At 42.5% G+C, this 16,038-nt stretch overlaps 1 protein-coding gene across 1 annotated transcript in view; it reads right to left on the bottom strand.

The window, feature by feature from the left end:
* Positions 1 to 5,339: 5,339 nt before the first annotated feature.
* QTRT2 (queuine tRNA-ribosyltransferase accessory subunit 2) overlaps positions 5,340 to 16,038 on the bottom strand; it is a 14,342-nt gene continuing 3,643 nt past the window's right edge. The window contains exons 4-8 of the mRNA XM_009557041.2: positions 13,145 to 13,354; positions 12,011 to 12,210; positions 9,257 to 9,408; positions 7,632 to 7,749; positions 5,340 to 6,611 (exon numbers count right to left, since the gene is read on the bottom strand). Coding sequence (XP_009555336.2) covers positions 6,350 to 6,611; positions 7,632 to 7,749; positions 9,257 to 9,408; positions 12,011 to 12,210; positions 13,145 to 13,354 — 942 coding nt within the window. The 3' untranslated portion in view covers positions 5,340 to 6,349. The remainder of the gene's footprint in view (positions 6,612 to 7,631; positions 7,750 to 9,256; positions 9,409 to 12,010; positions 12,211 to 13,144; positions 13,355 to 16,038) is intronic.

The following is a 16,038-nucleotide window of genomic DNA, read 5'->3' as shown; positions in this document are numbered from 1 at the left end:
AACGTGAGGCAGAGAAAAAAGAAAATCCCTGGAGCCAAAGAAGAAACCAAACATAATTAAAAATTGATTTCAGTATAATGATTTAAGTATCTCAGTGAGACAAGCAACAGGCTGCTGTATGATGGTGATGTGGCGAGGACCTTTCTGGTTCCCTGCCCTGGAGACTCTTGTCAATTTTAATAATCCTTAAGCTGTGAGCATGGCAAATTGAACAGCACAAATAAAGGCTATTTTTCACTGGGAAGAAGCATACTTACTATGGGACCTTCCATTTCATTCTGCCACCCTATGCCATTGCAGAAAGGGTGTGATGCAAGCGCACTGCTCACCGTGCTATGCCTCAGCTGAGTGGCAGCAGCATTTATGTCTGTCTATGAGGGAGAAATGGGCAGATTGTTAATGCTGTAGGACTCCCTTGAATATTTGGGATGACACTGGCTGTGGGAAACAGGGGAGACAGGTATCAGGGCCAAGTCCAGCACTCAGTCTCCCTTCAGCCTCAGGTCTAAGACCATCAGCATTATCCTGCAGCCTCTTGCCTTTGTGAGCAGTACAGCTGAACTTCCTGAACAACAGCATGCTCCTTCCTACTCAAGACATGCGCGAAACAAGGGATGTAAACAGGCACACTTCACTGTCTTCTGCAGCTTGGTGTTGGCAATGCAACACGTGTACATGGCTCCCACTCCTTTCTTCGCTGGCCTTGCCAAATCCAAAGCATCCTGTTTGCCTGTGCTTCTTCCTCCCAGATGCTCCATCTCCTGCTCCCTTCCTTGAAGGTGCTCATTTCTTCAAGTGTGTTGGCTGCCTGCCAGTCTTTATGTTCTCTCTCATCCCAGGCTTCATCTGAGGAAAGCATCTGGCTTTCGTAAGGGTTGATTCCCTCCGTTGTTTTTCAGCACACAGTTGCACTAAATCTCACGTTACATTGCAGATGGTTCTGTTACAGTCTGGGAAGGGCAGTACAAAAAGCTCAGGACAGATTTGCAGCCTCTGCTGACTTCCTGTAAGAGGTTGGCTACATTTCTGCAGTACGTCCCCTGATTATCTCTTCAAAAGACAAACCAGCCATTGTCCTGTGGAAAGTGGGAGCAATGAGCACAAGGCATTGCTACAAAGCCTCCTTCATGTCATGCTTTGCAATACATGTCCAATACCTCTGAAAGACTCAAGAGCAGAAGGTATCATGCAAAGAGCACTGGAATGATTCCAGGAGCTCTGGCCAAGGACCTTGAAAACACTCCTTTCTTTTGTGAAAATCTGTGCTGGGCCATTATATGTAATGCCCGTAGGTTTTTGATCCTTTCTTGACCACCACTCTGCAAATTAACCCGCTCTGCAAGTATAGGTGGGGAGGCCTGTAAAGCCACAGACATGAACCATAGCCATTGCCTTTCCCAGTGTGCTGGCTATGCCCTTGACCAGAAAACAGACATAAGGAGGAAATTCACAATGAGGGTGGTAAGGCACTGGCACAGGTTGCCCAGGGAAATTGTGGCTGCCCCATCCCTGGAGGTGTTCAAGGCCAGGTTGGATGGGGCTTTTGAGCAGCCTGGTCTGGTGGGAGGTGTCCATGCCCATGGCAGCAAAGTTGGAGTTAGATGATCTTTAAGGTCCTTTCTAACTCAAACCATTCTATGATTCCATGAAAATGCTTTACACAGTAGCAGGGAGTTAGGGAAGGCAGGGAGCTGGCTAACTCTGAGCTGTCTGATAGATCCAGGTGCCTCTAGTTATCATTTCTTTATGTATAGCCCTGTCCCGACTACACACCTTGTTAAATTTTCAGGCTGAAATTTGAAATAACCCTGGTTAAGAAGATAACCCCCTTTTCATCCAAACTTGTTTCCCAAAGAGCTCCACAAGATGTTCAAACACACAAAGAGCTGGCAAACAGAGCAGGCTCACCCTGAAGTTTTTGAAATGATGAGGAGCGAGCAGGCCAGGAGCTGGAGAAGGTACATCAGAAGTGTGACAGAGCATCCCACTGTGTTGCACCTTCACCTGACCAATCTAATTAAATCGTACAGATGACAGATGTAGAAGTAATCAGGCAGTTCATCATCACCTCACTGTGAGGCTGGGAAGGCATTGCCTTTCCCAGCCAATGTGACACTGAGGAGGAGACTGTGCACTCTGACAGACATCATTCATACTGGCAACTTCAATGTGAAAACAAGAACATTTTGCTGCAGGAAAGCTGTTAACCACTTCTGTGCCAGCACCACCTTTGCCAATGCAGATCCAACTTCTCAAAGGTGTTCATTCTCCTTTTTTTTTTTGTCTGAAAAGTCCTATCATGCCTACAGAATGTGCTTAAGGAACATGTGCTTAAATATCTTTAATAGTCAGCAGAAGTGCACATCGCGTTACCAGGAAAGAGAGGAAGTCCCCAATGAATTATGTAGATCGTGCTGTAAGACCATTAAAATGGCCTGCCCCATCATCTACTTTGTGTATGCCTTCCATATCATAGAGGAAACCTCTCTGAAATTACATAGAGGAAGGTTTAGTTGGTGCTCTTTGCCTGACAACTCAGGTTACAAATCAAAAATCAGCTACGTACAGGAAGAAAAAAGAAATGGCCACCTAATGCTTAAAAGCACCTCTGAAACATACTTGGAACTGATTTTTGTACACATAGAAACCCCATGATCTGAAAGCCCTCTGGACCTAAGAGATGTAGAAATTAATGGAACACCGCGCTGGAACACCTCCAGTCCTGGGCAGCTCCTGCAATCCTGTAGAGCCACAGAAGAGCAGAGCTAGAAACTGTCAGACAAGGCTTGATACAAGACTCGTCCCCATCATGGACACAATGTCTTAGGAATTCAGAGGATGGCTGGGGTGAGTGAATGCATGGGGGAAGAAACTACGTACCTGAAGGAAAGGAAAAAAACATTTTTGTGATAAACCAAGTTGATTGGGTTTTTTTCCTTAACATGTTTTAAAGCATACATTTGTCACTGCTAAAGAGTCTGCAATATTGAAATAGCTCTGAAATGAGTAAGTTACTGAATGGAATACTGATGAAGAGGTCAGAAAGGCACAGGACTTAGCATTTAACATGTGGCCCCGCCAGTTTTTCCAATCGGAAACAGAAGACCATGAAAGATTTTTCTTTACCAGCATGAATATTACACTAAAAGCTGCCAAGGGAAAGATGTTCAAAGGTCTAATGTTTTTGTAATACCATCTCTTTTGTATTCTGCCTTTTGGGGATGGATGGCAGTCAATGATGTTTTTGCAGGCTCTTCTAAGTGAAGTTAATTTAGCACAGAAATTTTTCCACTCCTTATTTATTCCAGTTTTCACTTCTCCATGAACAGTTCAGTTTTCTTTATGTCATTTTCTTCCCCATATTTGGGCAAGAATTGTGTTTTTGAAAGAAATTAGATCTCTGCTTGGAAATAAAATTGAAAAACTTTCTAAGTTAGCACAAAAAATGTTGCTTAATGTTTAACAATGTGAACTAGGAGGACTGGCAGATAGAATACTTCTGTATAAGCAACACACTAAAGTTGTTCTAGCATTTGTGAAGTTTGTTACTGTGCTTGTTAGATAACGAGTAGAAGTAGCTGTCAATTTTTTTTCCAATAGGAAATTGTTCACATTGTGCAGCTCTGGGGCACATACATACAAGCTAAGCAGAGAACCATAACAGGAAAACCTGGTCAGGATGAATGGAGAATGAACAGGAACACAGACTGAAAGGCCAGAAGGCAGAACAGAAGGGTTGTTGAGAATGGCATACTAGTGGCACTTCGCTTAGCAAGACACTAAGATCCCAGCACAGCTACGTACAGCATCTCAGGACACCCAAACCGAGAGATAAAGAAAAAATTAATAAGTCCTTATGATCCACAGAGGTGGGCAGGCTGATCACAGCTAGCTCCCAAAGGGTACAAAATGGCACTTTCAAAACTAGCAAAGAGGCTATCAGCCTAAGAAGAATACAGGCAACATAAGGACACAATAGCTAGCATCCCTTATCACAGAATCACAGAATGGTTTGGGTTGGAAGGGACCTTAAAGATCACCTAGTTCCAACCCTGCTGTCATGGGCAGGGACGCCTCCCACCAGACCAGGCTGCCCAAGGCCCCATCCAACCTGACCCCTCCAGGGATGGGGCAGCCACAGCTTCCCTAGGCAACCTGTGCCAGTGCCTCCCCAACCTCATTGTTAAGAATTTCCTCCTAATGCCTATTTAAATCTTCCCCTCTCCAATTTATAGCCACCCCCCCTCGCCCTATTAGTACATGCCTACATGCATTGAAGATAATTTCTTAACCCAGGGAAGAGACACCCCTACCTGAGGGGATGCAATACTGGACCTGATGATGATCCCTTATCCTCCATGTTCACAGAGCATCCCTGAGAGAACTCTGGGGCACAAACATCTTGGTTCCTGACCCTTAGGCTGATTTATGCATTTTGGTGATGGTGAGAATGTAGATCTGAAATTATCAGTGAATGAGTTTTAAAACAGTCACGCTGCTCCCAGAAGGTTTCGAACTGACACTTGCAAAATTGTATAAACAGGCACTGTGAAAACAAGCATTGGAAGGTCCACCACTACCATTCTCTTGAAAGAAGCATAATATGCTTTTATTTCATTAGTATTCCCTGCCCTTTAAGATAGGCAGCCTTCTCCCTCACACTGTATATACAGCACACCATCTACAAGTCTCCCAGTACTGCATCAACATTAACAATCATAAGGATGTTAGTCCTGTATTTTATGTAGTTTCTGTGGCTGAATTATTCCCCATAACCTATTTAAAGTCAACAGTAAAGCAGTCTTTGTACCATTTATTTAGGATCATGTGGAACAGAAACATAGATTGTGTACCACAGTGGATAAGGCCGGAATGGTACAAAGGACTCCAACACCATTGTGCAGCTGCTTAAAGAGACAGAGATGCACAGACAACGTTTACGGAAAAGGTAAAAACTACTGAAACTTTATGGTAAACTCATTATTATGTGAGATATTAAAATCTTTCATGTTTTAAGAAATGGTGAAGATCAAATTCGAGATTAATCCTTAATTGCTTTGAAGCCAGCAACTTTAACAGTGGGGTTTTTCAAGCTTAATTCAGGTTGTAGAGTCCTTATGGGTAGAGGGATGGGCAGGTATCTTTTAACACTTCCAGGTCTGTTATGGCATTCTTTTAAAGTAAATTACTTGGACTCCTGCTCCATGACAGGATCCTACTCCTAGATGAGACCCTGCCATCCATCAGGCTGCTAGGTCAAGCTTCCAGAAGACATCTTCTCCAGGACTGTGCTCAAGCTCTCTGGTACCCCACCTCTGTCACACACTGAGGAGCCAGGGTAATGAATAATAAAACTTCTTTATTGTGCCTTGTAATATAAAATGAATAAACCCAAGATTCCATAAGTAAAGGCTATAAAAAAACCTGAATAAGAGGAATGTGTTGTAACAAAGTCATATATTAAAACAAGGAGCCACAAGAATATTTTCTAATCCTTTTTCCTGCAATTCATCTCTTCCACAGCTCTATCTCACACTGACATTTGCGTAGACTGCTATTTCATCAGTGCTAGGACAGCTGGAAAGAATGGAACATGCATTATCACCCACCTACTAGCGCGGGAGTGAAATTATAGTCCATACAGGTGAAAGAGTACAGAATCAGAAATACCCTCTATAGCAGGACATGGATTAAACACTTCCTCTTCTTTCTGGCTCTAATGTCATAGACCGGGACTCCTGAGACAGGGTTTTTCCAGGCCAGCCTGAGGTGGAGGCCCTCCTCTGCACTGCAGGTGGCCTGAAAGAGTACACATACGGTGCCTTGTGCCACTGAACACAAGGCACTTCCAGTCAGTTGTTTTTAGGGACACAGATAATGGAAGAGTGCATTAGACTGAGGCAGCATCACTCATCAAGGAGCTGCATGACGAGACAACCACACCACTAGGATTTTCTAGTAAAATAATTGATTGTAATATCTGTTAGGTATGGAATGAGAGTCCCAAACAGCTGCTGAACCTCCAAGCAGTTGGATTCATTTTAAGTATACGTCCTGATTCTTATTCAATCACAACTGCAATAATTCTGTCCTTCCCCATGGAAAACCAACAGTGAGTATCTGAAAACAAAGCTATCCCATACTGGTCTTCTGAGCTGCTCAGGTTCTTCCATATCCCAAGGATGCACCAAGGCAATTAACTGAAAGGGACGTTTGAATAAGAACTTCCTTCCCTGCCAGGAAGCGAGATCTTTTTCAAATATCTCCTTCAGTTTCCTCCAGGAAGAAAGGCATTTTACTACAAACAGGTCCAGGTGACCCTCATCTCACACCTTTATCCTCTCTAGACTCACTGGCCTGGCTTTGCTTTTGCCAGGCCTTGAAGTGCCTGCCTGAAGACAAGCTCTTTCAGCTGATCCAGTTTGTTGTCTCTTAAGGCATCCCGTATGGCACTGAAGAAACTGAAATAATGCTGGAAGTTGTGCATCATGAGCAGGACACCAGCCAGCAGCTCATTGGTCACAAGGAGGTGATGGACGTAGGCACGAGTATGCCTCTGACAGCAGTAGCAGGTGCATCCTTCCAGCACAGGGCCAAAATCATCTTGGTATCTAGGGAGGAAGCAATGTTGGATAGCATCAAAGGTAAGAAGAACCATTCAAGCTATAGAGTATCAAGTTAATACACGGGCTTTTGAAAAGATCTGACCTCGAAGTCCCGAGGGTCTGAATCCAGCTATGCTGACATCTAACACCAGCACAACTTCCACAAAGGATTGAGTATCTCACTTACCAAGATAGTATGTATCTCTACCTTATCTCTAGTATCTCTCTTATCAAGAACTCACTAGATAGCCAAAAGGCCACACATCTAAGTCAGAGGATAACTCCGACTACATTGCAGCTAGCAGCAGAAAGAGGCCTTACCTATGCTTTCCCTGAAAAAAGGCTGCATCACAAGACATGCCTTGCCAGCTATCCCAGTCTATGAAGCAGGAAGCTATCAGAAACAAGGATTTACTGATTCCACTGTTCAGAAAACAGTATTCCTCTCTACTCTGAGATGCACCATTCCCACAAAGCGGAGAGAGGATTGGGTAAAGCAACACAGTTGGCTACTCAAACAGCCGAGTGGTAACTGTGGAAAAGAGAAGGAAGGGCAGGTGGTAACAATGGCTAAAGATTTTGTGAAGTATCCAGAAATCGCAGAATTGCTCTGCAGCTGCCCAAACTGAGTCAGAAAGTGGGAGGTGTTCATAGTTTAAGTAAAATCTAGTAGCTCAAGATGATCCAAGTTAGATGCAGAAGACTAAAATGACCCCCAGACAACCTTTGTGAACCTGCTGTCTCTCAGCTGGAACTTAGTTATGACTACAGTATTTCTGCTGAATAAATGATGAGAAAATTCCTGGCTTTAGGTCAGGCAAATGACAGCACTTTCAGCCATACACTGTCAACTGATAAGAAGCAAGAATGCTTGTCCAACAATGCCCATTCAATGTTCAGAAGTACTGTCTTCAACACCTTTATGTTTCATGAAGTCTCCCATCCAGCTACTGACCACATGCAATCAAAGATAGAGGACAAAACATCATATTTAGTGATACAGCTGCAGATACTCTTCTCACATACCTTTTGTCCTTCAGAAATATCTCAAACGGTGTCATTTCTGCGTCAGCCTTGGAGATTTCATCCTGATCTTCTTCAGCACCATTCTTCTCCACGTCCTGGGCCTTATTTTGTTTTAAATCTGTTTTAAATAAAATTACAATGTCCTTTTATAAACAGACAGCAAGGGCAGAGGAAGGGTAGCAACTTTATAGTACATACTTCTGCTACTCTCTCACCAGATAAAAATTGCCACAAGTTTCCACCTCCTTCCTACAGTAAGCAACTATTTTTTCTTTAATTGTCACTGGTTAGTTAACAAAACACAATTTTAGATAATTGAAAGAGGAAGAGACAAGTTAAAAATTATCTACTAAATCTAATGAAGAGTTAGAGCTGAAATAGCAGTATAACTTTTTGCTGCTCTGAGCTGAATTCTTAATAACATGTAAAAAACATTTCCAGACTGAACTGCATCCTGAATAGAATGCAATCACCTGAACAAATTGATTTTATTGCGATTTTGTTGTAGTAGACAGGCAACTCATCTGCATTCAGTCATTCTAGTTTCCATGTTGTCATCAGGCTCAGAGAGTCAGGTGCCTTATTTTTTTTAAACAACTGGAATCAAAGCAGGCTGGCAGCACTAATGTAGAAGATGTAGATTCCACATTTATCTTAGCAGTCTATCTTGAAAATAAAATATTACACTGTAAGCTTGTAGTTTGCATCTTAGGCTTGTTCTTGAGCAGAAGATGTATCTGGAAACCAATATTAGTTTGTATAATCCATGTCTACTAAGTGCTGAACAGACACAAAAAGAGATAGTCACTACCCAGAATCTTATGATTTAAGAATAAGGTGAGACAAGGTAAAGAACAACAAAGAGAAGGGCTAAAAAAAATGCAGCAAGCATAAGAAACAAGACCTTCTGTTCTGTTCAGCTGGTTTTGAATTATCCAGGCATGAAAAGCCACTAGGTCCTACCCAAAAGGAAAAACATAAAATGTTTTTTCTGTATTGAAAAGATTTAATAAGCCAAAAGAGAATGGCTGCTTGAAACACATTTGATAGATGCTTTAATGGGTGATACACATGCTTCCATCTCACAGTATAATGAGGTAATGAGTTAGGAACATCTTTTTGTTTTGATATGAACTGATAAATGCAAGGAGAGTGAGGGAAGCTGCATAAAGAAATGGGATGTCTAACTTTTGTCAGCTAGAAAGAAGGAACTTCAAAAATATATCATTAAAACAGACACATATTCAGTCAATTCTAGAGATCAGGTATGATAGATCTCCACTTAATAGGTCCAGCCTTCACTGCTAACAGTAACAGAAAATTTGCCAATGGTTTTGAACAAAACCTTCTCTATTCAATAAGTGTTTAATAAATACTTGAGCGTACTTTGGCTGATCAGATATTCAGATCTCAGGCTGAGGCCTCAAGTTCACCTCAGCAAGTTTCACACCAAAATACTCCACTTTCAAAAGCCATACTTGACAGTGGAATCCCAATTTTTCCAGCAGTTACTGCACTTATTTCAGGAAAAGAAACTGAACTATAGATACCTCCAAAGCATGAATTATGCTTGCCACAATACTGGCTGATACAGTAAAAACTATAATGACCATCAAGGAGCCTACCTGCTGCTTCAGAATCTGGGTTGTAGTTATAATTGAAAACTAAGGCACAGCCTCGCTCTGTCACCTGGAAGGGAAAGAAGCTCTCAAAAATGTCCACTCCCCTTTCGATGCACTCAAGTACATCATCTGGTTTGCCTACACCATGGATGATTCTGTAAGAGACATAAGAAGTCAGTCAATACTCTGAGAAGAAGCAAGCAGGCTCCTGAAGGAAAAAGACAAGAGTAGCATGTGTCGCTTATCCCTGTAATTGTTAACCAGAAGGCAAGCTCAGAATCCTATCCTGCGTTTTCTTTATCTGCCATTTGGAAGACATCAATAATCCCTCATTTAATTGGGAAAAAAACTCACTGCGTTTGTTACGTTTGACGTTATTTGGTTTCTTTCACACACACATTAATACACTTAGACTCAATACCCACCCAACATCTATGCTGTAGAACAGATATTTTCCTTAGTCATGATTGTGCCCCAGGGAACTACCAGTTTCCATACACATGGACCTCTTTGCCTGTTAAGTGTTTAGGAGACAGTCTAAAAAGACTTAATCAAGAGCAGCAGAGACAGCTGTAGATGGCCTGTCAGAGATAAAAGCCCTTCAGGTAACAGACACATCACACAGCACTTGGAGAATTGCCTGGAGGAGAATGCACTAATAAGAGATGTTATTGGAAAGAGAAATGTCATTGGAAAGAAAGAAGTTTCTTGATTTACTCTTCCGTCCTCTTTACACTCTACCTGCTCACATGATCTAACAAAAACCTGGGCTGTAACATCTCCTGGGACATGGCATTAAGAGCCAGGAAAAGTCCAGCTGGAGCACCACCAAATGGCAATAGAGATCCTGCTGTTACCCATATTTAGCTGGCAGCATCCCTGAGGGTGGGTGAAGCTGAAGAGAGAATAGAGCAGTGACTGCTCTCCTGTAGGTGCACGGCTGGGCTGACAGCAGTAGAAGTTGATGTAGGGCAATGATCTAAACAGATAATTAGGAAAATACACAGGACTGATAAATGAAGTCACGAGGTGCCATTTTTAGTCACTCTTCTAAGTATTCCAATTAAACTGATGAGCACAGAATAAAGACAGGAGAGGTTTACAGCATGAGTGTCATGTTTCAGGATGTCATGGCAGGGAGAAAATGATAATCATAACATTAGCCCTGCACATATGATTAAAAACCTTGCTAAAACTTCTCTTTGCCCGGTTAAGGACAAACATTTGTTCTTGCAAGGGTTCTGATGCTACTGAAAAGGAAAATAAATTTTACCAAGAGACTTCAGTATCTCTAAATACATGAAAGGGCTCTAAAGTGTATATTCATAAGATCATTTCACCATCACACAAAAAACAGATGCTTCTTGGGAGAAGACAATTCTTATTGTCTTCTAAAGAATTTCACATTGGGGTAGAACACAGCCGCAAACCAACTTAACCAGCCACAATCGCAAGGGTGATTCAGGAAAGCAAGACTGTCTTAAATTCATTTGAGGTACTTATAACAGCCCGTGGGGCTAACCAGCTTCCTTCCTACAAAGAGGTCAGAAACATTTGTCTTGACCAGACAAGCAAACTGTTTGATAGACGAGGCAGATGCACTGGTAGCCACTAAGGTTAGCTGAGTAGATTGGACTCTAATGCTCCCAGGGGATCTTTTAAGTGGCTCAACCAGACAGGATGGCAACAACACAGCAAGCCGCCTAATTGTCAGGAAAATTCAAACCACAGGCACTGCTAAGCATGAACAAGCTGCAACACTAGATGCATGCTTTCGCATCAAATTTCATTTTGAACATCATTAGGTCAGAGCAACGCTCAGCTAACAGAGGGCAGCACAGGTACAGAAAGACAATGGGGCCTGAGGAAACGATGAAAAAAACACCCATACTACTTCTCCTGCAGCTGCTCTTGTAAAAGCAGTCCATGCAAAAGGCAGCAAGTTCAACCCAAAGCTAAGAAAACCCTCCACTTCTCACCCACTAGCAAATCACAGAATCACAAGGTTGGAAAGGACCCATTGGATCATCGAGTCCAACCATTCCTAACACTCCCTAAACCATGTCCCTAAGCACTTCATAAAATTATTACCACATACTTTCTGGAAGTCTTTAGTTACTGTTAGTCATTTATAAGGCTAAAGAATGGTGCTGCTCCTGTCCACTCAGAACTAACACTATGCCAGTCCAAGCATAGAGTACAATTGTTTCAGGCCAGGTAGTTCACAGGCTCAATGCCTCAGGTACTAGGACTGAGCTAGCTGCCACAAGATCACGAAAGCACTGGCTGGTTCTGTCAGCAACCCCCTATGCTCTCCTCTAATTCAGACCAGAGAGAACTGGAAACAACAGCTTTTCTGACAAGAAGTCCCTGTGAAATAGGTTGGTAATAGCATCCTTTTTTGAGGGCAACTTCAAATGAACCATGGCCTCAGAGGCCAAATGCAAGCAGCCCAGACACATCCTACCTGTAATTCTTCCTAAATAAAGACCACTTACACTAAAATCTTGATTATTCTCCAAATATGGGGAATATTCAAACCCACAGCATAAGCACAGCTTGGTGCCAGTTGCAGCTAAAATCTGAAACAAGGGTTGATGAGTGCAACCCAATTTAGGTAAAATTTAGGCAGGCTGGCATGCACACAGAGCCGTGCAATGCAGTGAATATTTCCTACAGTGGCACTGCACAGCAGCCTGTAGATCTTCCTCATAACAGGACAGATGGACTTCTTGGGATGTTGCCCGTACAACTTACCTCGGTTTATCCTCTGGCAGCTCTGCTATGACAGAAGCTATCAGTTTCAACTTGGTCTCCTTGGCCATGGCAGATCCCTGGAAGCCATCTAGCAGAAAGCCACCCACAGGTCGCTTGGCAGTCTCCCTGGCTGATCTGAGTCTCTCTTCCAAGACATCTCCTCCTTCAATTGCTCCAAACATTACACTTCCTTGTAGCTCCTGGCCCAGGGGAAAGCTCCAAGTGTTAGAGCATGCTCTGACAAAGACATGCAAGACATCTCACAGCCCAGACTCCAGATGCCTGCTACTTAAGCACCACATTCCCAGGAACTTGCCAGAGCCACAGTGTTTCATTTCATGTAAGACTGTTCCCCACACAACACTGTGAAGTCTAAGCGTAAGGCAGAAATGGGATCAGGAGAGAGAAGATTCTGCTCCTCACCTTGACACTAAGACACAGAGAATTTTTTCGTGGCATTCCTCCCATGTCCCTATACAAGAAATTAACCACAGATCATCTCTGTACAAGGCTTTTTATAGACGGACCCTCAGCGCTACACATGTCAGTGCAGAATACAAAGGAGGTACCATTATCCAGGCTGTCAGACACCAGATCTCACAACGAACTGCCTTTCAGAGAATACTGATATCAGGTCCTGTCATCAATTTTCCATTGTAGTACAGACTCAGCCAGTATGTCCCCTTTCAACAAAAGAGAGGGAAGTTTCAAAGCTGCTGGAAGAAATAACAAATGGCACTGCGAAATTCTAGCAAGTCCTCCCTCACTTGGAACTAAGGATACTTCAGAGCAAAAAGATGGGTTTTCTCAATCTGAACGAGAAGGTCCTACTTTGCCCACATATGTAGCATGAAGACAAGTGAAAAAAACCCCTAAAAATAAATAAATAATTAAATGAATAGTCCTCCTCAACTAGTAGAGATGGGCATCGTGGTGTAGGAGGAAAGTTATTAAAAGAAGAGAGTGGCAGAAGTGTGCTATTAATTATACCTCATTCAGGACTGTCATCTAGGCATCCTCTGATACATATGCACGACAATTTCCTACTAAATCAAATCCTGTGACTGGTCACAGATGGAGCATAGACCAAAAAGCAGCTGCAGTGCTATTTCCTCTATACACTGGGGAACCTACCGGTGATTTTTCTAGCAGCTGAAGGCATTCATCCAGGAAGGAAAGCGACCTATCCACAGATCTCTTGACCCTTTTTCTACTAACTTCCCCAAAAATGGTGTCTCCATCAGAGATGCACTGGAACCAGTCTGGCTGGATGGCGCGCTGTATATCCATGAACTTGGAAGCTGTCAATTCCATGCGTCCTGAGCTTCCCCACAGGGACACTGTCTGTCAAGGAAGAGTAGGGATGAACATTAGTTGCAAAGGTTAACAGACCTTAAGGGTCAAAGGAGAGAAGGAAGTGGTCTGGTGAAGCACTAGATACTGAAACTTTATCAATAAGTTCTCCGGGAGCATGGATCAGATAATCAGCTGTACTTGGCACAACAAGTGAAAGCAGATAAATGACTGCACTGGGATTTCCGAGCTACTCTTTAGTGAAATCATCACACTCCAAGTGACCTCTCCACATGTTAGGAAGTCTCTGAGACAGCAGCTGGCCTATCAGGACAAAAATTACTGTTAGAACTCAAAAAATAATAATAATAAAAAATATTTAATTCCCATCAAACTTCAAGTTGTCATCTCACAAACAGTAGCAAAGGCTGCAATAGGAAATACAGCTCACTAGTTTTCTAAACACACTGCAAAATCAAGAAACTATGAGTCTATTATTCTATTTCCTCTTCCAAGCAGTGAATTCATACCACTCATGTGAACATGAATATATATAAAACATACAGACACCCTGGGAAGAATACAAAAGGTTGTTAGGCAATTTAATCTTAGAATCCAATGTTATTTTAGGTCCCAAATCCAGATGCTTCAGAAGGGATTGAAACATCAGGCACCAAAGAAATAAACAGATTTCAAATCAATCCAATGTAGAAATGGCAGCTGCTCATGAGGATTTCACACACAGTCTTCTCAGTCTCTTCACCTTTTCAATTCTGTGCATGCACATGGGCCTCCGTCCTCCATTGTTGCTCCATGCTACCCTCAAAAGATTTTAAAGCAAGACAAAAGCACCTACACAGAGAGGTTACGTTACCTGAAAACCTCTGGGGTAGCAGATGTCACCATTCAATTAACTAAACATTCAGATTACCGCAGCTACTGCAACAACGCACATGCTCATGTTCCATCCTATTCTGCAGAATCCGTAATTAACCTGTGAGTGCAGCTTGGCAGGGCAGTTGCCTTTCTTGTATTATTGTTAGACTCATGACACTGTTGCTCCAAAATTTTAAAGGGGTATTTAAGCAGGTTAAATATTGGGCTTGAAGCCTTTATAATTTACAGCTTTTCATCTGCAGCTCTGTTAGTGCTTTTTAAAATTAGGAAGAGTTTTCAGCTATCAAAACTAGTGTATAGCTTGAAAGGTTAGAGGCACTTTAGGGAGCTTGAGGGCTTAAACACATTCTCCTAGCCTATGCCAGAGATAGATTAAGCAGTGCAGTTCTTACGCATACTAATTCACAAATTGAATTTGATTAGCTGATGCAAAAAAAAATGAGCAGAACAATTTTTTTGCCTAGTCTCCATAAAAACCTAAAGGACTGTGCAAATACATCGCATATCTGTTGTCTGTCTGTCTATTTCTCCTGATTACTTTTGGCCTCATCAGCCAATTTCACTAAATTTGAGCAAAAAAGACAGAAGTCTCAAAAGTAATAACATTTTTTAAAATTTCCTGTTAAAAAAATAAAGCAACTCCAAAGGAGAGGGATCCCAAATTAGCACCCGCAATGTACCTGGAATGCAGCAGTTATATGTTGTTGTACAGCATCATGTTGGCTAGTTAGCACCTGCTGCCCTTTCTGTGAGAGCTGGTGAAGGCAGGCGAAGGAAAGTCAGAACTGTTTGAGCCAACGGGCTCAGAGCGTAACCAAGTCTGGTTACCTCCATACTGCTCTCCAGAGGGGAAAAAAGCTGCTTTTAATAAATAAAATAGCCATGTGGCTTAGAGAACTGAGTGTTAGCCCATGATTATTTAAATATAGTCTGTGACAGGCTTTCTGGCACTAAATCCAGAGCTTTCTGTCCCACTGCTTTCAAAAACCTTATGTAAGTACAGCACAGATTCAGCTGCAGAAGGCCTTGCAACAAGATGACAAGCTTAATCAAACATGCAGCACTCAGACTTAGGTCATTGCTATCACCTCATAGCTGCAAGATAGCAAGAAAAGCTTAAGGTAAATCCTTCCCTGCAGAGAGACGGGACTCAGCCTGGTTCCCAGCAGCAAAGAATAGACACCAATACCTGGATGGCAGTAGTTATCCTCTGTCACTCAGTGACCTTTCACCAAACGTGACTCTACCCACACAGGCCTTGGGACCGACCATACCTGAGCAGGTGCCAGGAGTGGCTCCTCCAGGCCAAAGCTGCAGCAAGTAGCATGTGGATTACACAGGGAATGTACGTGCCTGTGGGACGGAATAGGTAAATATCCACCACACTAAACTCTTCTGGATTGCTGAACCACCTTCCTGCAGAAATACCAAGTTCTTCTCCTTCTTGGGCTTGTAGCAGACATACAAGCATAAAATACATACAGAAAGGGGATTCAGGTGTATTGCTCATCAGCAGCATCTCTGTAAGCTTGTACAGCATATAAGCAAAAACACGTGTTATTTTACTACCATATTCAACGCGATAGCATGGGAGTCTAGAACTCTCTGTCTGAACTACCACTTAACTGTTCAAGAACTGTTCAGGGAACACACTGCCAAGTAAGAAAATGCCCAGCTTTATTTAGCTGGAGGTATGAGCATGTAAATGACATTTATCTTTGTGCAAAGACTTATTTTTCTACAAAACATTAAAAAAATCTTTTGGCTGTCTAAGCACACTCACACAAATGAGGGGAGGTCTGGCAACTGCCTTTTGGGAACTATGAGTGGACTCTTTC

The sequence above is a fragment of the Cuculus canorus genome, chromosome 1 (genome assembly GCF_017976375.1).
Source record: "Cuculus canorus isolate bCucCan1 chromosome 1, bCucCan1.pri, whole genome shotgun sequence".
Classification (NCBI taxonomy): Eukaryota; Metazoa; Chordata; class Aves; order Cuculiformes; family Cuculidae; genus Cuculus; species Cuculus canorus.
The sequence above is the reverse complement of the archived record's forward strand: the minus strand, read 5'-3'. Positions and strand labels throughout refer to the sequence as shown.